Raw genomic sequence first — 13,184 nt, forward strand, 5'->3', positions numbered from 1 at the left:
CCAGGAACGAGGTTCCCTGTCTGGGTGCTCTGCATCCCTCCAGGATGCCACCCCCACTAGGGAGGCTGGTACCCACCATCTGCTTCTCAGGAAGGGAAGGGCAGTGGAGGGCACACTGCTTCCTTTTTTCTTTTCTGAATTTGGTTAATCTCAAATGGCCATTCACACATACATTAAACACATTGTGACTTTTTCTTTGGCTGTGTCACTTGGCACATAGCATTAGTTCCCTGAACATGGATTGCAACCTGTACCCCCTGCGGTGGAAGCACAGAGTCTTAACCACTGGACTGCCAGGGAAGTCTCACCACTTCCTTTTAAAGACCCGAAGACCTGGAGGCATCACACACCCCTTCAGTCTGAATTTATTCACCTGGTCACATTCAACTGCAAGAGAGGGAAATGAGAGTTCCGAGCTGGGCAGCCACGTCCCCGCTAAAATCTGGGGACTTTTATTACTGAAAGGAAGAAAGAGAAATGGGATAAGGAGCCCATCTATCAATATTCCTGTCGGTGGCAGTGAGAGACCCTTAATTGTCTACTCTGGAGGGATTACAAATGGGAGATGAGATTTAAGCTGGGAAGGTGTATGTATAGGCTTGGATGAAAAACACAGGTGTGGGCTTGTGAGACAAGGCCATGTCCATCTGCTCTTTAGAGGGAGAGTTCCCTGTCATTCACTTCTCATCTTCCATGGCTAACAGAAGCAGAGATGGTAGCTTATGCCTGTCCTCCCCAGGCCCTGCCTGCTCCTGGCATCCTACGGTACTGCTCTCCCCTGCTTGTTTCCTCATTGTTTTCACCTAAAATGATTTGGTCCTAAGAGTATTAGCAATGCCTTCTCCTTTGTAGGACAAGTTCCCAGCTGGCCTGCGATCTCCATGTCATTCACAGCTAGATCAGCTCACCCTTTCGCCAACATTTCACCAGCAAACATGCTTCAAAGGGTCACTTGAACCCTCAGGTTTTTACGTAGTCACTGCAGTTAAGGAAGAGATTTCTGGATGCCAACTTTAGCAGTACAGGACTGAGGAGATTGCTGGGATAGTCCTCCCTGGGGGTCTTGTGCTTCTATAGGTCTGTGGATGGACATGCCTAACTGGAAGAGCAACTGCTGGAAGCCTGGTTTTGTCTCCTTTGTGAAGCTTACACGACCAGAGCGCCCCGGTCCTATAAACATCATAATCCCCATCCTGGAGTGTTTTCTTTGAACCTAACCACATCCCGGGAGATGGATGACCTTACGCACACAGTATGCAGGGTCTCAGTTTTTCCCACAAGACAGAAACGCTGCCCTGGATGTTCTAGAATACTGGTAATCAGCAAATTGCAACAGATCATCCTCTGGGAGGTTCCAAGGGGCTGACGGCCCAGCTGGAGAAACCCAAGCTTGGTCTACACCCAGCTGACTGTTGTGTCTGGGGTTTGACTTTATTCTATTTACAAGTTATTGATAAATTAGCCTTGTGGACTTTCCCAGGTGGCTCAGTGGTAAATAATCTGTCTGCCAATGCAGGAGACTTGGGTTTGATCCCTGGGTCAGGAAGATATCCTGGACATGGAAATGGCAACCCACTCCAGTATCCTGGCCTGGAGAATCCCATGGGCAGAGGAGCCTGGTGGGCTACAGTCCTTGGGGTCGCAAAAGAGTTGGACATGACTAAGCGACAATAAATTAGCCTTTTAACTGTTTCCAAAATGCTGGCAGAAGCCTTTCGACTCTTGGGTCAGAGACAGAAGGCTTTATTATAGCAGCAGCATAAGCATCAACCTGTGTATTGCCCTCCCTTGCCCCAGGGGGCAAAGCACCGGTCCAGATGGAGTCTGCACATGTGGTGACTGGCATTACAAGAGAGGGCCACTGTACAGCAGGCAGTAGGCAAGCCTGCTCTTTGTCCTCGAGGGAGCCACTGCCTCACCTCATCCCTCAAGGTGCTCTCACCACAAATCCAACTGAGAACGGCCCAGGTAAGCAGCTGTCAGGGTTGTCTGTTCTTGACACGCTCATCAAGATTTGTAGAAGCAGATCTCCATGGAGGATCGTCTGTCCAAACAATGCATCTCACTTGGCTTCTAGTGAATTTTCACGGGAATATGCCATCTGTCAGCTGTTCTGATTAACCAGACTGAAAGTGAAAGTTGCTCAGTCATGTCCAACTCTTTGCAACCCCATGGACTGTAGCCTGCCAGGGTCGTCTGTCCTTGCGAATCCTCCAGGCCAGAATACTGGAGTGGGTAGTGGTTCCCTTTTCCAGGGGATTTTCCCAACCCAGGGATCGAACCCAAGTCTCCTGCATTGCAAGCAGATTCTTTGCCGGCTGAGCCACCAGGGAAGCCCAACTGGGCTGAGGCTGGGGCTAAATTCTGTTTGTCTCATAAGGTACTTAGTTACTGTCAGCAGGACCCCAAGCAGCAGTGACTCCTGTTATGTGGCCAACCTGCCATCCAGCGTCCCAGCCTCATCCAGCTGTGCCTGAGCAGGACACAGCCAGCAAGATCATAATCAAAGGTTAGTCTCTCGTCCATTAGGAACCACACGAGGGAGTTCAGACTGACCTGCTGATCTTCGGTGTCACTGCCAATAATCACACAGCCCCTGAGCGGCCCTCATGCCCCACGGAGAGGCATTGTGACTCATTCTTTCCCACAGGCAAACACGCACAGGGCTGGGCACAGAGCACTCCAGTTCACCACTGGTTTGGTTAAGTCATGTGGGCAGTGCCGTGAGAAGCTGAAGCCTCAACTGTCATAAATGGCATAGCCCAGGGCCGCTTGGGCGTCAGAAGTGTGTACTTTTGTTATCAGCCAGATTAGAACAGGGCTGAGCAGGTCCATGTTTGTAAAGGTCTACGGGTGGGACTCACATTCAGGCGGTGACCGGATCAGGCATAGAATGTTTCAGGACTGGCCGGGTCTATGGGCCACACTGCCGGCTGCAGGGCTCAGGTGGACCAGGTGGTGGGTTGGCAGGCAGAGGTGCAGGGTCTAGAGGAGAGAGTGCTGATGGCACCCCTCCCGCTCCCTACCCCCACTTCCTGGGATCTTAAGATGTTCCCTCAGTAGGGGTTCCCAGGTGGCTCAGATGGTAAAGAATACACCTGCCAATGCAAGAGACTCAGGTTTGATCCCTGGGTCGGGAAGATCCCCTGGAGAAGGAAATGGCAACCCACTCCAGTATTCTTGCCTGGAGAATCCCATGGACAGAGGAGCCTGGCTAGCTGCAGTCCATGGGGTCGAAAAGAATCAGACATGATTGAAGCAACTTAGCATGCACACCAGGTGCTAGGGTGTTATACTCCCTTCAAAGACAAAGAATCAGCGTGACTCCCATCCCACTGGGTACAGCTTTATCTTTTCTGTCATCTTCTACTCACACCCAGACCTTTGTTTAGAAAGGTCAGATGTGAATGGAACAAACATTTTTACAAATTTACAGAGACCACTTGGGCCCCTGTAGGGAGACATGGCAGGCAGGGCACTCAGCGACCAAGCGGCCATTGTCCCCATGACTTGGGACTAGTTGTCCAAGAAGGAATCTTGGGGGCTAAACCAGCATTAATTCCTGAGGCTCCCTTTGATCAGCTGCCACCTGGAGGTTGCACATGGGCTTGCTCTTCAGGGGAAGATGCATCATACACAGGGCTGATGAGGGTAGAATTCCAAATTTTTCAAAATAGTCTACATAACTCCCAACCCTTTTAACCTGATTTTTACCCAGGAAATGGTTGAGAGAAAAAACCCTTTCTGATGACAACCACATTCAGTGACCAAACTGCCTTACTTAAGTGTATGGACCAAGAAGAAGTAGAGGAGAGATCTTTGTTGATTTTTTTAGAAATCCATTCCACCTCTGAATGATACCAGCAGTCTGTCTGATAACAAAGGCCATGAAATGTCTGTTGAGCACCTTAGCTACTCGCCTACTGTTAGGCAGTTTTTGCAACAAAAAGAGGACCAATGTCAGCCTGTAAATAGTCTATAAAGTGGAAAACATGGCAGTTTAGTTTCAGGGGCCACAGTGGTGTGGCAGGAGGTGGCCAACCAGACTGGAACAGTGGTACCGTAACATGGAAAAGTACAGAAGGGAGACAACCCTGGCAGACCAAGAGGGCTCAACGGCCCCCTGCCAGGAGCAAGTGGGGCCACAGGGCCTCCCAAACCACGAGACAGGACAGGACAAATCTGGGCAGAAGTGAGTCACAGAGATAATGTCTGTATAAGAAACACATAAAGGCACAGCATAGGAAAAACCTGCAGAAGCTCGACTGGCCTTGATGGTGTCAGGAGAATTCACTTCATGATCTCCTCCTACTGCAGTAGATTTAAGAGTGATTCCCAATAGTTTCTTTTAAAATCCAACACGCTACTTTTTTTCCTTCATATGACTAAGATATGAAGGAGAGGCAACTCTTGTTCAAGTAGGTGGAGAAAGGCCTTCTGCTAGGCCAGAGGCGTCAATGGGTCTGAGGCTCCTGAAGTTGACAGGACACGAGTGGACCTGAGGGTTGCCCGTGGGGTGGTAAGGGGCGTGTAGGGGAGAAACACCAAGTCAGGAGCAATGAGGAGACAGGTAGGTGGGCAGAGGTGGCCACCACTTTCCATGGGTGCATCTAACAGGTGAGGAAACCGGAGGTTCAAAGGAGTTAAGTGACCTGCCTGCTTGAGGGCAGTGGGTGGAAGGTCTCTTCCCAATGCCTCGGCCCTCTTTCCCTGGACCACAGGCTCTTCTGGAGGCACTGAGGGGTCCTAATTTGCCTGGGACGCGACAAGTAGGTTTCCCCTGCTCACAAACTCTTTGAGTCAACTGCAGTGAGGGCCTGGAGTGCCAGGTTGCCTGGAAGGTTTGGCAGGGAGAATACCAGAATCCAGGAGCAACATCTACCATGGACCAGAAAGGCTGGGAGTGGATGAAGTATTTACCCAATTGCTTCTGCAACAGATTTCTAAGCCCTAACAGACACAAGTCTTTCCCTCAGTGTGCAGGCATCCTTCCAAGACACTGTGTGTTTGGTTCCAGACTATCACAATAAAGCCAGTCGCATGAAATTTTTGACTTCCCCAGTGCATTTAACAGTTTTGTTTACACTATAGTCTATTAAGTGTACAACTGCACTAGGTCTAAAATAAACAATGTATATACATTAATTTAAATGTACTTAAATGCGAACCCCATTATCTAACAAGGCCACCATGTCTTCAGAGTACAATAAAAGGTCTACCTGTATAGTATGTATAGAGGGTGGCCTTTGGCCTGAAGGGATTTCTAGGAAGGGTCAAGGAAAGGAGGGCTTACTGTTCCAAGGAGAGGCCACAGCAAGACCTGGAACTGTTGTGTCGGGTAGCATGGGCCCCCAGCCAGGCCCAGCACCTCTACCTACTCCCAGGCTGGAGACCAGCCTCCTGAGTCACTGAGGCAGGTGGAGGCCCCAGTCTACCTGCCTGACCCCATGGGTTGCCCAGATGCTGCCCCTTGTTTAGGACTATGTGTTTAGGAGAAGGGTGAGGAGAAAGGCAGCTTTGAGAGCTTTGAGAGGAAGGGAGTACCCTCAAGCAGGCAGCAGAATTGGGACTAAGCCTGGAGGCAGAGTTCAGCCTGGTGGTGCCCTGTCCCCATTTCTATGCAGGGAGGGAGGCCTGGGGATGATTGCAGACATGCAGCAAAGATGAAGATCATGGATGCCAAAATGAGTCATTAAAAAAAAAAAATCAGCATGGTATGACCAGAATTTTTAAAAAGTGAAATGGAGTAAGAAAATATCAGAGCTAAAAAAAGAGAAAACATCAGAGCTTACCACAGGTGTAAAGCTAAGTGTTGTTTGGCGAAACTTTATGAGCACTCAGTTGTAATGTAAGATGTATTTCATTCAAAAAGATCTGAAAGATGTTGTTTTGTTACAGTCTGTTCCTCGACGGGGACATATGTCCTGTGGATACTTTGGTAGAGTCTATATTAACAGTCCCATAAAGAAAGCACATGCTGAATACTTTTTTAAATGGGAAGGCCCCTTTTTATTAAACTTGTACATTTTACTTTCTTCCTTTCAGAATCCTAATAAAAAAAACCCCATGTTTCTGTTTACTTAAAAAAAAAAAAAAAAACCTCTGAAAACATCACTTTTGTGATGGGAAAGGAGGCAACAAGATTCAACATAAGCAAAGAAAACTACACCTGGAGCAAAGAAAGAAATCGAAGAGGAACTGACTCGGATGGAGGCCAGACCACCTGCACTGTGCACAGAGCTTCACTGAGAGGACTTCTAAAGCAAACCCATCTGGACGGCCAGGGAGCAACCCTCTCACCTTCTGGAAGAACAAACAGACCAAAAGCCCTAATGATCGTGCAAGTACAAATCAATCGCTCTATTTGAAAAAGCACACACGCGTCAACACTTGTCCCCCCTCCCTTCCCAGATTCTCATCAGCAGGGGGTGGGGGGGCAGCCCCTTGGCAACGGGGGTTCACAGGACGTAAGAGTTCTTCACCAGCTGCTCCTTGTCATCCCCAGAGCTCCAGACGGTGCGGAGGGTGCGCTCCTGGTTCCTCCGCGCCACCCTGATCAGGCAGACCACGGAGGCTCCCAGCAAGAGGATCAGGACCATCACGAACAGCCCCACCAGGACCACCACTGTGGATGAGAGAGAGGCCTCAGAACTTGGGGGGAGGGGGGCCAGGAGGCCACAACCGGTGTCCGAGGGAGCTCAGGAGGAGGACCAACAGCCCTTGGGCCACATGTCCCCCCGCCCCAACCCAGGAAGCCTGACCGGAAGTCGAGTCCTCAAGAGAGTCCCTACAATCTTGAGAAATAGGTTTCTAAAAATTGGAGGTGCTATGCAAGGTGCACACAGAGTGGCTATTTGTGTTTCTTCTTTTTGAACAACAAAAAAATCCTCACTTCAACTCTATCTCCTTACCACCTCTCTGGGGCAACCTGCACAGGAAAAGCACCCATCTCTGGCATGGGTGTGTAAACATGCCCCTCCCCCAACCAGCCCAGAGAAAGATGTGGCCCTGCAGGTTGCTGGGGTGGTGGCCTGTGGAACGAGGGATGGGCACCGAGGGCCAGGAGGGGACCCTCACACTCCTAATTGCCCAGGCAAATCTGACAGTGGTTGCCCCACTGCAGCCCCACTGGTCAGTTAAGACGCTTTTTCTTCAGGCGAGGCTCCCCGTAAGGAATGCGGTCCGGTGGCAGTTGCCCAGCTCCCTCTCCCCGCGTAGCCGCAGAACCAGACAAGGTCAATTCCCTCCCCATCTCCCACCCTCCAGACCCTGATGCCTGGCCAACCAGGTTCCAGCTTCATTCCTTTTTCTAAAGGGGGGCAGACACACAGGCCAGGCCTGGGCTCCTGAACAGGAAACAGGTGGAAAGAGGCCAAACCAGCGTGGCAGGTCTTTTGTGCGTGATTAGGGCTCAGAATCAGAGACAAAAGCGAGAGAAGGCCCAGCCTCCTCACCAGACCAGCCTGGGTGGGGACAACAGCGCTGCTGGGGGCCAGGGCCCACCCACTGCGAGGGCTCCGCACTCCTCGTTGCCACCCAGGGCCAGCGATGAACACGCCAGGGCGGCAAAGCTCCCCAAACCTGCACTCAATCTCAGGCCTGAGTGCGGCAGGGGAGCCCACATGCCTAAGCAGGAGGAGGTGTCCCCCGGTCGCCCTCGGGGCTGCGGGGAAGAGACGACCACATTTCTAACCCCTGTTTATTGTAAGCCGCACCATGGGACACCCATCTACAGCGTGTTCCAAGCTGCCCAGCCATTCTCGTGCAGAAACGTGGCTTTTTAACAAAAAGATGTGGACAGTGAAGGATGACGTGTCCAAGACAACATGAGGGCACAAAGACAGAGCTGAGTTCAGTCAAGGCAGGCAGGTGGAGGGGAGCAAGAGGCCATTTACCTTTACTGCCAAGGGGCAGGGCAGGATACAACTGCTTGCCTGGAAAAAAACACACAACCTTGAGGTCAGCTCCCAGCCCTCGTTCACTCAGAGCGGCAGCCACGAGAGGCTTCCCCTTGGTCCTGGGCCTTCGAGGGGAGCTCTAGCTAAGCGACTTCTTCCAGTTCTTCAGAGGGTCTGAGGCATGCCACCCCAGTAGGGACATAGGACATATCTGCCCAACAGCTGGGGCCAAAGCCACCCCCTCCCCACTAGGGAGTCAGAAGAAGGTGAGGGTAAGAGTCCAGAGGACAAGGAAAGGGACTGGGTCCTCTCGGGAGGGTCCCCCCTCCCCGTGGCTGTGTCTTGGATTGAGACCCTAGGCAGACTCACCAAAGCATTGCTGCATGCACTCCTCCTTGGAGCGATAGTTGTTTTTATTGCCCCGGCATCCTCCGTAGATGAAGTTATCACAAGTGTTCTCCTCGGCATTAAAGTACCAGCGTGGGAAGGCTGCGCGGCAAGGCCCAGTGACGGCCTTGGCAATGCAGTGTTCTGGGAGCGAGACAGCCCGAGGGGCACAAATTAGCAGGGCCCAGGAGAGGTGACTGGAGCTGGAATGCTCCTAAGCAGTCATATGGCTGCTGGCCCACGGGGAAAACCTCTCTCTGCTAAAAGAAATTGGTTAATTGCAGACATGGCCAGTCTGGCCCATATTTTCAGATGCCTCTCTCTTTACACAGTAGCATAACCAGACTACGGTTATGGAGGTTACCCTATGTCAGTCACTGCTGTAGGCACTCAATCTGTGTGAGCTCTGAGAGGTCTGAACCAGGCTGCTCATTTCAATCTCAGGACTCGGGGGCAGAGCTAGTTACCCGCCCCACAGCGCAGCTGCTGGCAGGCAGGGCAAACTTCTCCAAGGGCATGCTGTGGGCCCATCCTGCTTCCTGTGCCCCAGGGCATCCTCACGAGTCCTAATACCCGGGCAAAGTCGGGAAGCCCCGCTCTACCATATCCTTCATAGAAACCCTCAAGTGTGTCTCAATTCCCAACTAAGTAAGAAAACGTGCTTTTTAAAAAGTTGTACCTTCATAGCTGAAAATATCACCGGAGAGGTCATCAGAATCCTGCCTTCTGGGAACTGAAACACAAACATCCATGTCTCCATGTCAGGGAGGCCGGAATGGTCACAGGACACGTGACCTAGCTGGGGCTGAGTCGAAAGGGGCCCACTGAGGGAGCGTGGACACTCTGGCACCTGGAAGGAAGGGAGTGGAGTCCCCTCTGCGTGGGCAGCTTGGCTCCATCACCTCTCAGTCCTAATGCGCTGTACAGCGCCTCCAGCACCATGGCTGGATGGGGAGGCCTGCTTGGCAGGTCAGGGGTCACTATGGAAACCAATCCCAGCCACAATTTCTGGGTTGACCAGAAAGACCAGAGGTATAGGAGGTCACTTATTCTCTTGGGGAAATTTTCCTCTGAAACAGGACAGACACCAGAGTTATGAACCCAGTGCCCCATGGCTCTGGATGACCTGGCAGAGGCCAGTTCGGGAATAAACAATGAACCCAGGCAAAGCGGTGGCCAGGACAGTCACAGGAATCCTAGCCTATCTAAACTGTAAAGTGCCTCTAACCTTAACTCTCAGCATTCTGCCAACTGGTTGACTGCTAAACTAATAAATGCTTACTCGCACGTGGGCGCTGAGGCCAGAGTCAAGGGACCAGAATCAAGACTGCAACCAGTGTGTGGCCACTGGCTGACTGGGGCCATCCTCAAAGGGGGTGAGGGTGGACTCCCTCCCTCCACAGCAGGACTCTCCCGGCAGAACCCACTGCCTGGGGACTGGCCTTGCTGGTGCATCTGGACCACCCACCCCAGGCTCCTGAGGCAGAGTCCTTTAAGCATAAAGAAAGAAAGGGGCAGCTGTTCTCAGCACTACAAAGCAAGCTAACACAAAGAGATCAACGACTGCAGTGGGAAGGGAGGCGGGGTGGCAGAGGACAGACGACTCGGCACAGGGAGGGAGATGGACCGCAAGGATGACAGAGAGCAAAGGAGGAGCGGCAAGGAGTGGGGATCCGGTAGTGAAGACTTGAGGCCTGAGCCACATGCAGCGGTAGCCACACCCCTGCCCCCAGGAGGGAGCACTGTGGAGTCCCTCAGCCCTCCTGTCTGCAGGACAATGCGAACTCCCCAGCGTGAGGAGGCGGCAAGGAGCCAGAAGCTGGCAGCCCCAGCTTGCCAATTCTGCGTCAACAGAACCAGGAGGAGGAAGCCTTGGTACAACTCCCAAATGACGAATGTCTTTTCACATTACCCATCTGGATGGCCCTCATTCCATCTCGAGTCTTTTTAAAAACCTACCACTTGGGACAGAGGAATCTGCTTTATCCCTGGTCCGCTCATCAATGGTGTTCTCTGCAAGGGGACAAACAAACAGCACAGTGAGAAAGGGCACCTCTAAGATCGCTGGTCAAACAAAACAGACTGCATCCCTGAGCAGGCCTGGTCCTGTGGGCCTCTCACAGACTCCCATTTCTCCTTTATGTGGGCCCTTCAGTGTGCACGCTGGACCACAAACCTGCCAGAACTTGGAAAATAAGGAACCAAGACTGTCCTTGTGGGTTAAACGTTAAGATCAACCAGCTGGAAATCAGAGCAAAGACGTGTGAAGTGACATTATAAAAAGACAGAATGGCTTCCAGGGCCAAATAACCTGTTGAACTGTATTAACTCACGAAGTGAATTAAAAACTGAAAGGCGTGCTCAGCACTGGGAATGCACTTCCTGCCACCAACCCATGCACTTAAAGCTGTTAACATGGTCAATTGTATGCTGTGTATATTTTCTCTCTCTCACACACACACAAAGCTAAGAGGGTGGGTGGAGAGGCTAGCCATTTAAGGAAGTGCAAAAAAGGGAGGGCTGGCAGGGTGCAGGAGGGAGGAGCCCTCCCGAGTGCAGAGGCGTGGGGCTGGTCTAACCTGATGCCACTGCACACTTGCATACAAACAAGCTCTCCTGGTTCCGCCCCACCCCTCATCAAGCAACCTTTTGGGAATTTGGCTGAGCTTTGTCTACGCAAACTAAAGCATAGACTAAATGGGAGAGTCTGGTCCCTTCAGCGGCTTTGGTTCTCATTATAATTAATTAATCAGTTGTTAATGAACTGTCTTTCTCATTCTCATTCGGCTCCCCACAGAGCTTGGCTGCCTGGGGGGGAATCTGCTGGCAAGGACTCCGTGAGTGACTTGTTGCCCGTGAGTGACTTGTTGCCCAGTCGTCACCCTGGCAGTTCCAGTTCTCCTTGCAGACTCACGAGAGAACGCCTCAGGAGCTGTGTCGTGCAGCCATGCTCAGGTGCCAGCAAATGGGTTTTCTGGGACCTCCAGGCGGGGGCCAGACTCTGACCTTTAGGAAGACAGCTGTCTGCCTTCTGCCAGCAAAACACTACACCCCACAGCCCTCAGCAGAGACATTCCATCTTATGCCCGCTGTTCACTGCTTGTGTTCTTAAAACTGAACTTCCCCCTGAGAAACCAAGGAGTAACCAGAACGGCATGTACATGTGCTACTGTCAACTTTGTTTTTTTAATGTAGACCATTTTCAAAGTCTTTATTGAGTGTGTTACAATATTGCTTCTGTTTTATGCGCTTTGGTTTTTTGGACCAGGAGGCATATGGGATCTCAGCTTCCCAACCAGGGATTGAACTCATGCCCCCTGTACTGCAAGGTGAAATCTTAACCACTGGATCACCAGGGAAGTCCCATACTGTGAACTCTTGATAGGGAAAGGACAGGAAAGGTAGCAAAAAACATTTCCTCTTAATTCCTTCCCCGACACTGGATCACAGCTTATGACAGAAAATTACATACAATAAATGGTATTTTCCTTACTCACCATTTGGTGAGGCTGCCAGTCACCCCCTAAAAAATGAGGGGCTCACTCACAATCCAAAAATAGTACCAGCCCCCTTGGCTCTCCAAACACGTGCTGAGCACTGAGCACTCGCTGGGCACATAAAGATGAGTAAAACGCTCCTCTAGGCACTGGGTCTCGGCTGGGCTTGTGCGCCTGGGCGCTGCTGTAAACCTCAGGCCACGGCCAAGGCCACTGCTGCTGTCCTCTCTTTATGCACATAACTTTAATTCACTTATGTGATTTCTGAATGCAGAGCTCAAAGCCAACAGAGGGTACAGCCAGTGCAGGAGGAGATACAAACACCTGGCACAGGCTCCCGGGGGGCGGGGCTGTGAGCGCTGAGGGTGCCACAAGCACTTTCTGACCCAGAATCACAATCCAGGTGCTACCAGCGATGCCCAGCTGTCAGGAAAGGATGTAAGAAGTCCCATGACAATGAAAGCAGCAGCCAGTGAAAATCTTTAACAGACAGTTTGGCTGGCCAAATCCTCAGGTCTCTGGAACACTTGGGAGGGATCAGGCCCCAGAGGGCCAACATCTCACTGCCATCAGGTCTCAAGGAGTCCCCCGAGGCTGCGTTCAGAGCTGGCACATGCTGTGGTGGGGCTTAGGTTTTTATTTAAACTGGGAGGCTCACAGGGTCAACATGACTGCACAGAAGTCCTCACTTAAGACTGGGACAAGGACGGATTCCAGAAGTGTGTTCTAGTTTTAACTTGATTCATTACTCGGCTGGCTGGCTGAGCTCCTCAAGTCATTTGTTCCAAAGGTAAAAATAACCCAAAGGCCCAGGGAACAAGGGGGCTGCCTGTCTGAGCAGACCTGGCGTGGCGTGGAATGTGTACTCACTAGTGGGAGGAAGGAAGCTGCGGGGGAGAAGCAGTCGTGTCCCCCCTCCCCTGGCTCTAGAAGAGAGGGAAGGGTACTGCTGTGAAACCACCGTGTGTGCGTGACCTTCATACCAGGCCAGTTTCTTCTGCTTTTAAAAATATCTCCCAGTTTCAGCCAGGAAGAACTAGCAAAGAGCAAAAGACATCTATGACCCAATTAATAAGGTGTCTCTAGATAACACGAAGTTAAAAGACGCCTGCTCCTTGGAAGGGAAACTATGACAAACCTAGACAGCGTATTACAAAGCAAACTCCGGGACTTCCCTGGTGGTTAGTGACTAGGACTCAGCGCTCCCAAGTGCAGGGGGTCTGGGTTTGATCCCTGGTCAGGGAACTAGATCCCACATGCCGCAACTAACACCTGATGCAGACAAATTAATAAATAAGTTTATTTTAAAAGTAGAGATGTCACTTTGTTGACAAAGGTCCATATAGTCAAAGCCATGGTTTTTCCAATAGTCACATATGGATGTGAGAGTTGGTCCATAAAG

At 51.3% G+C, this 13,184-nt stretch overlaps 1 protein-coding gene across 1 annotated transcript in view; it reads right to left on the bottom strand.

Moving 5' to 3' along the window:
* Window positions 1-5,986: 5,986 nt before the first annotated feature.
* The window catches only part of SPINT2 (serine peptidase inhibitor, Kunitz type 2), a 28,314-nt gene continuing 21,116 nt past the window's right edge, over window positions 5,987-13,184 (bottom strand). Inside the window, exons 3-7 of the mRNA XM_040252886.1 lie at window positions 10,245-10,298; window positions 8,965-9,018; window positions 8,268-8,429; window positions 7,896-7,934; window positions 5,987-6,625 (exon numbers count right to left, since the gene is read on the bottom strand). Coding sequence (XP_040108820.1) covers window positions 6,459-6,625; window positions 7,896-7,934; window positions 8,268-8,429; window positions 8,965-9,018; window positions 10,245-10,298 — 476 coding nt within the window. The 3' untranslated portion in view covers window positions 5,987-6,458. The remainder of the gene's footprint in view (window positions 6,626-7,895; window positions 7,935-8,267; window positions 8,430-8,964; window positions 9,019-10,244; window positions 10,299-13,184) is intronic.

The sequence above is a fragment of the Oryx dammah genome, unplaced genomic scaffold (assembly GCF_014754425.2).
Source record: "Oryx dammah isolate SB20612 unplaced genomic scaffold, SCBI_Odam_1.1 HiC_scaffold_13, whole genome shotgun sequence".
Taxonomy (NCBI): domain Eukaryota; kingdom Metazoa; phylum Chordata; class Mammalia; order Artiodactyla; family Bovidae; genus Oryx; species Oryx dammah.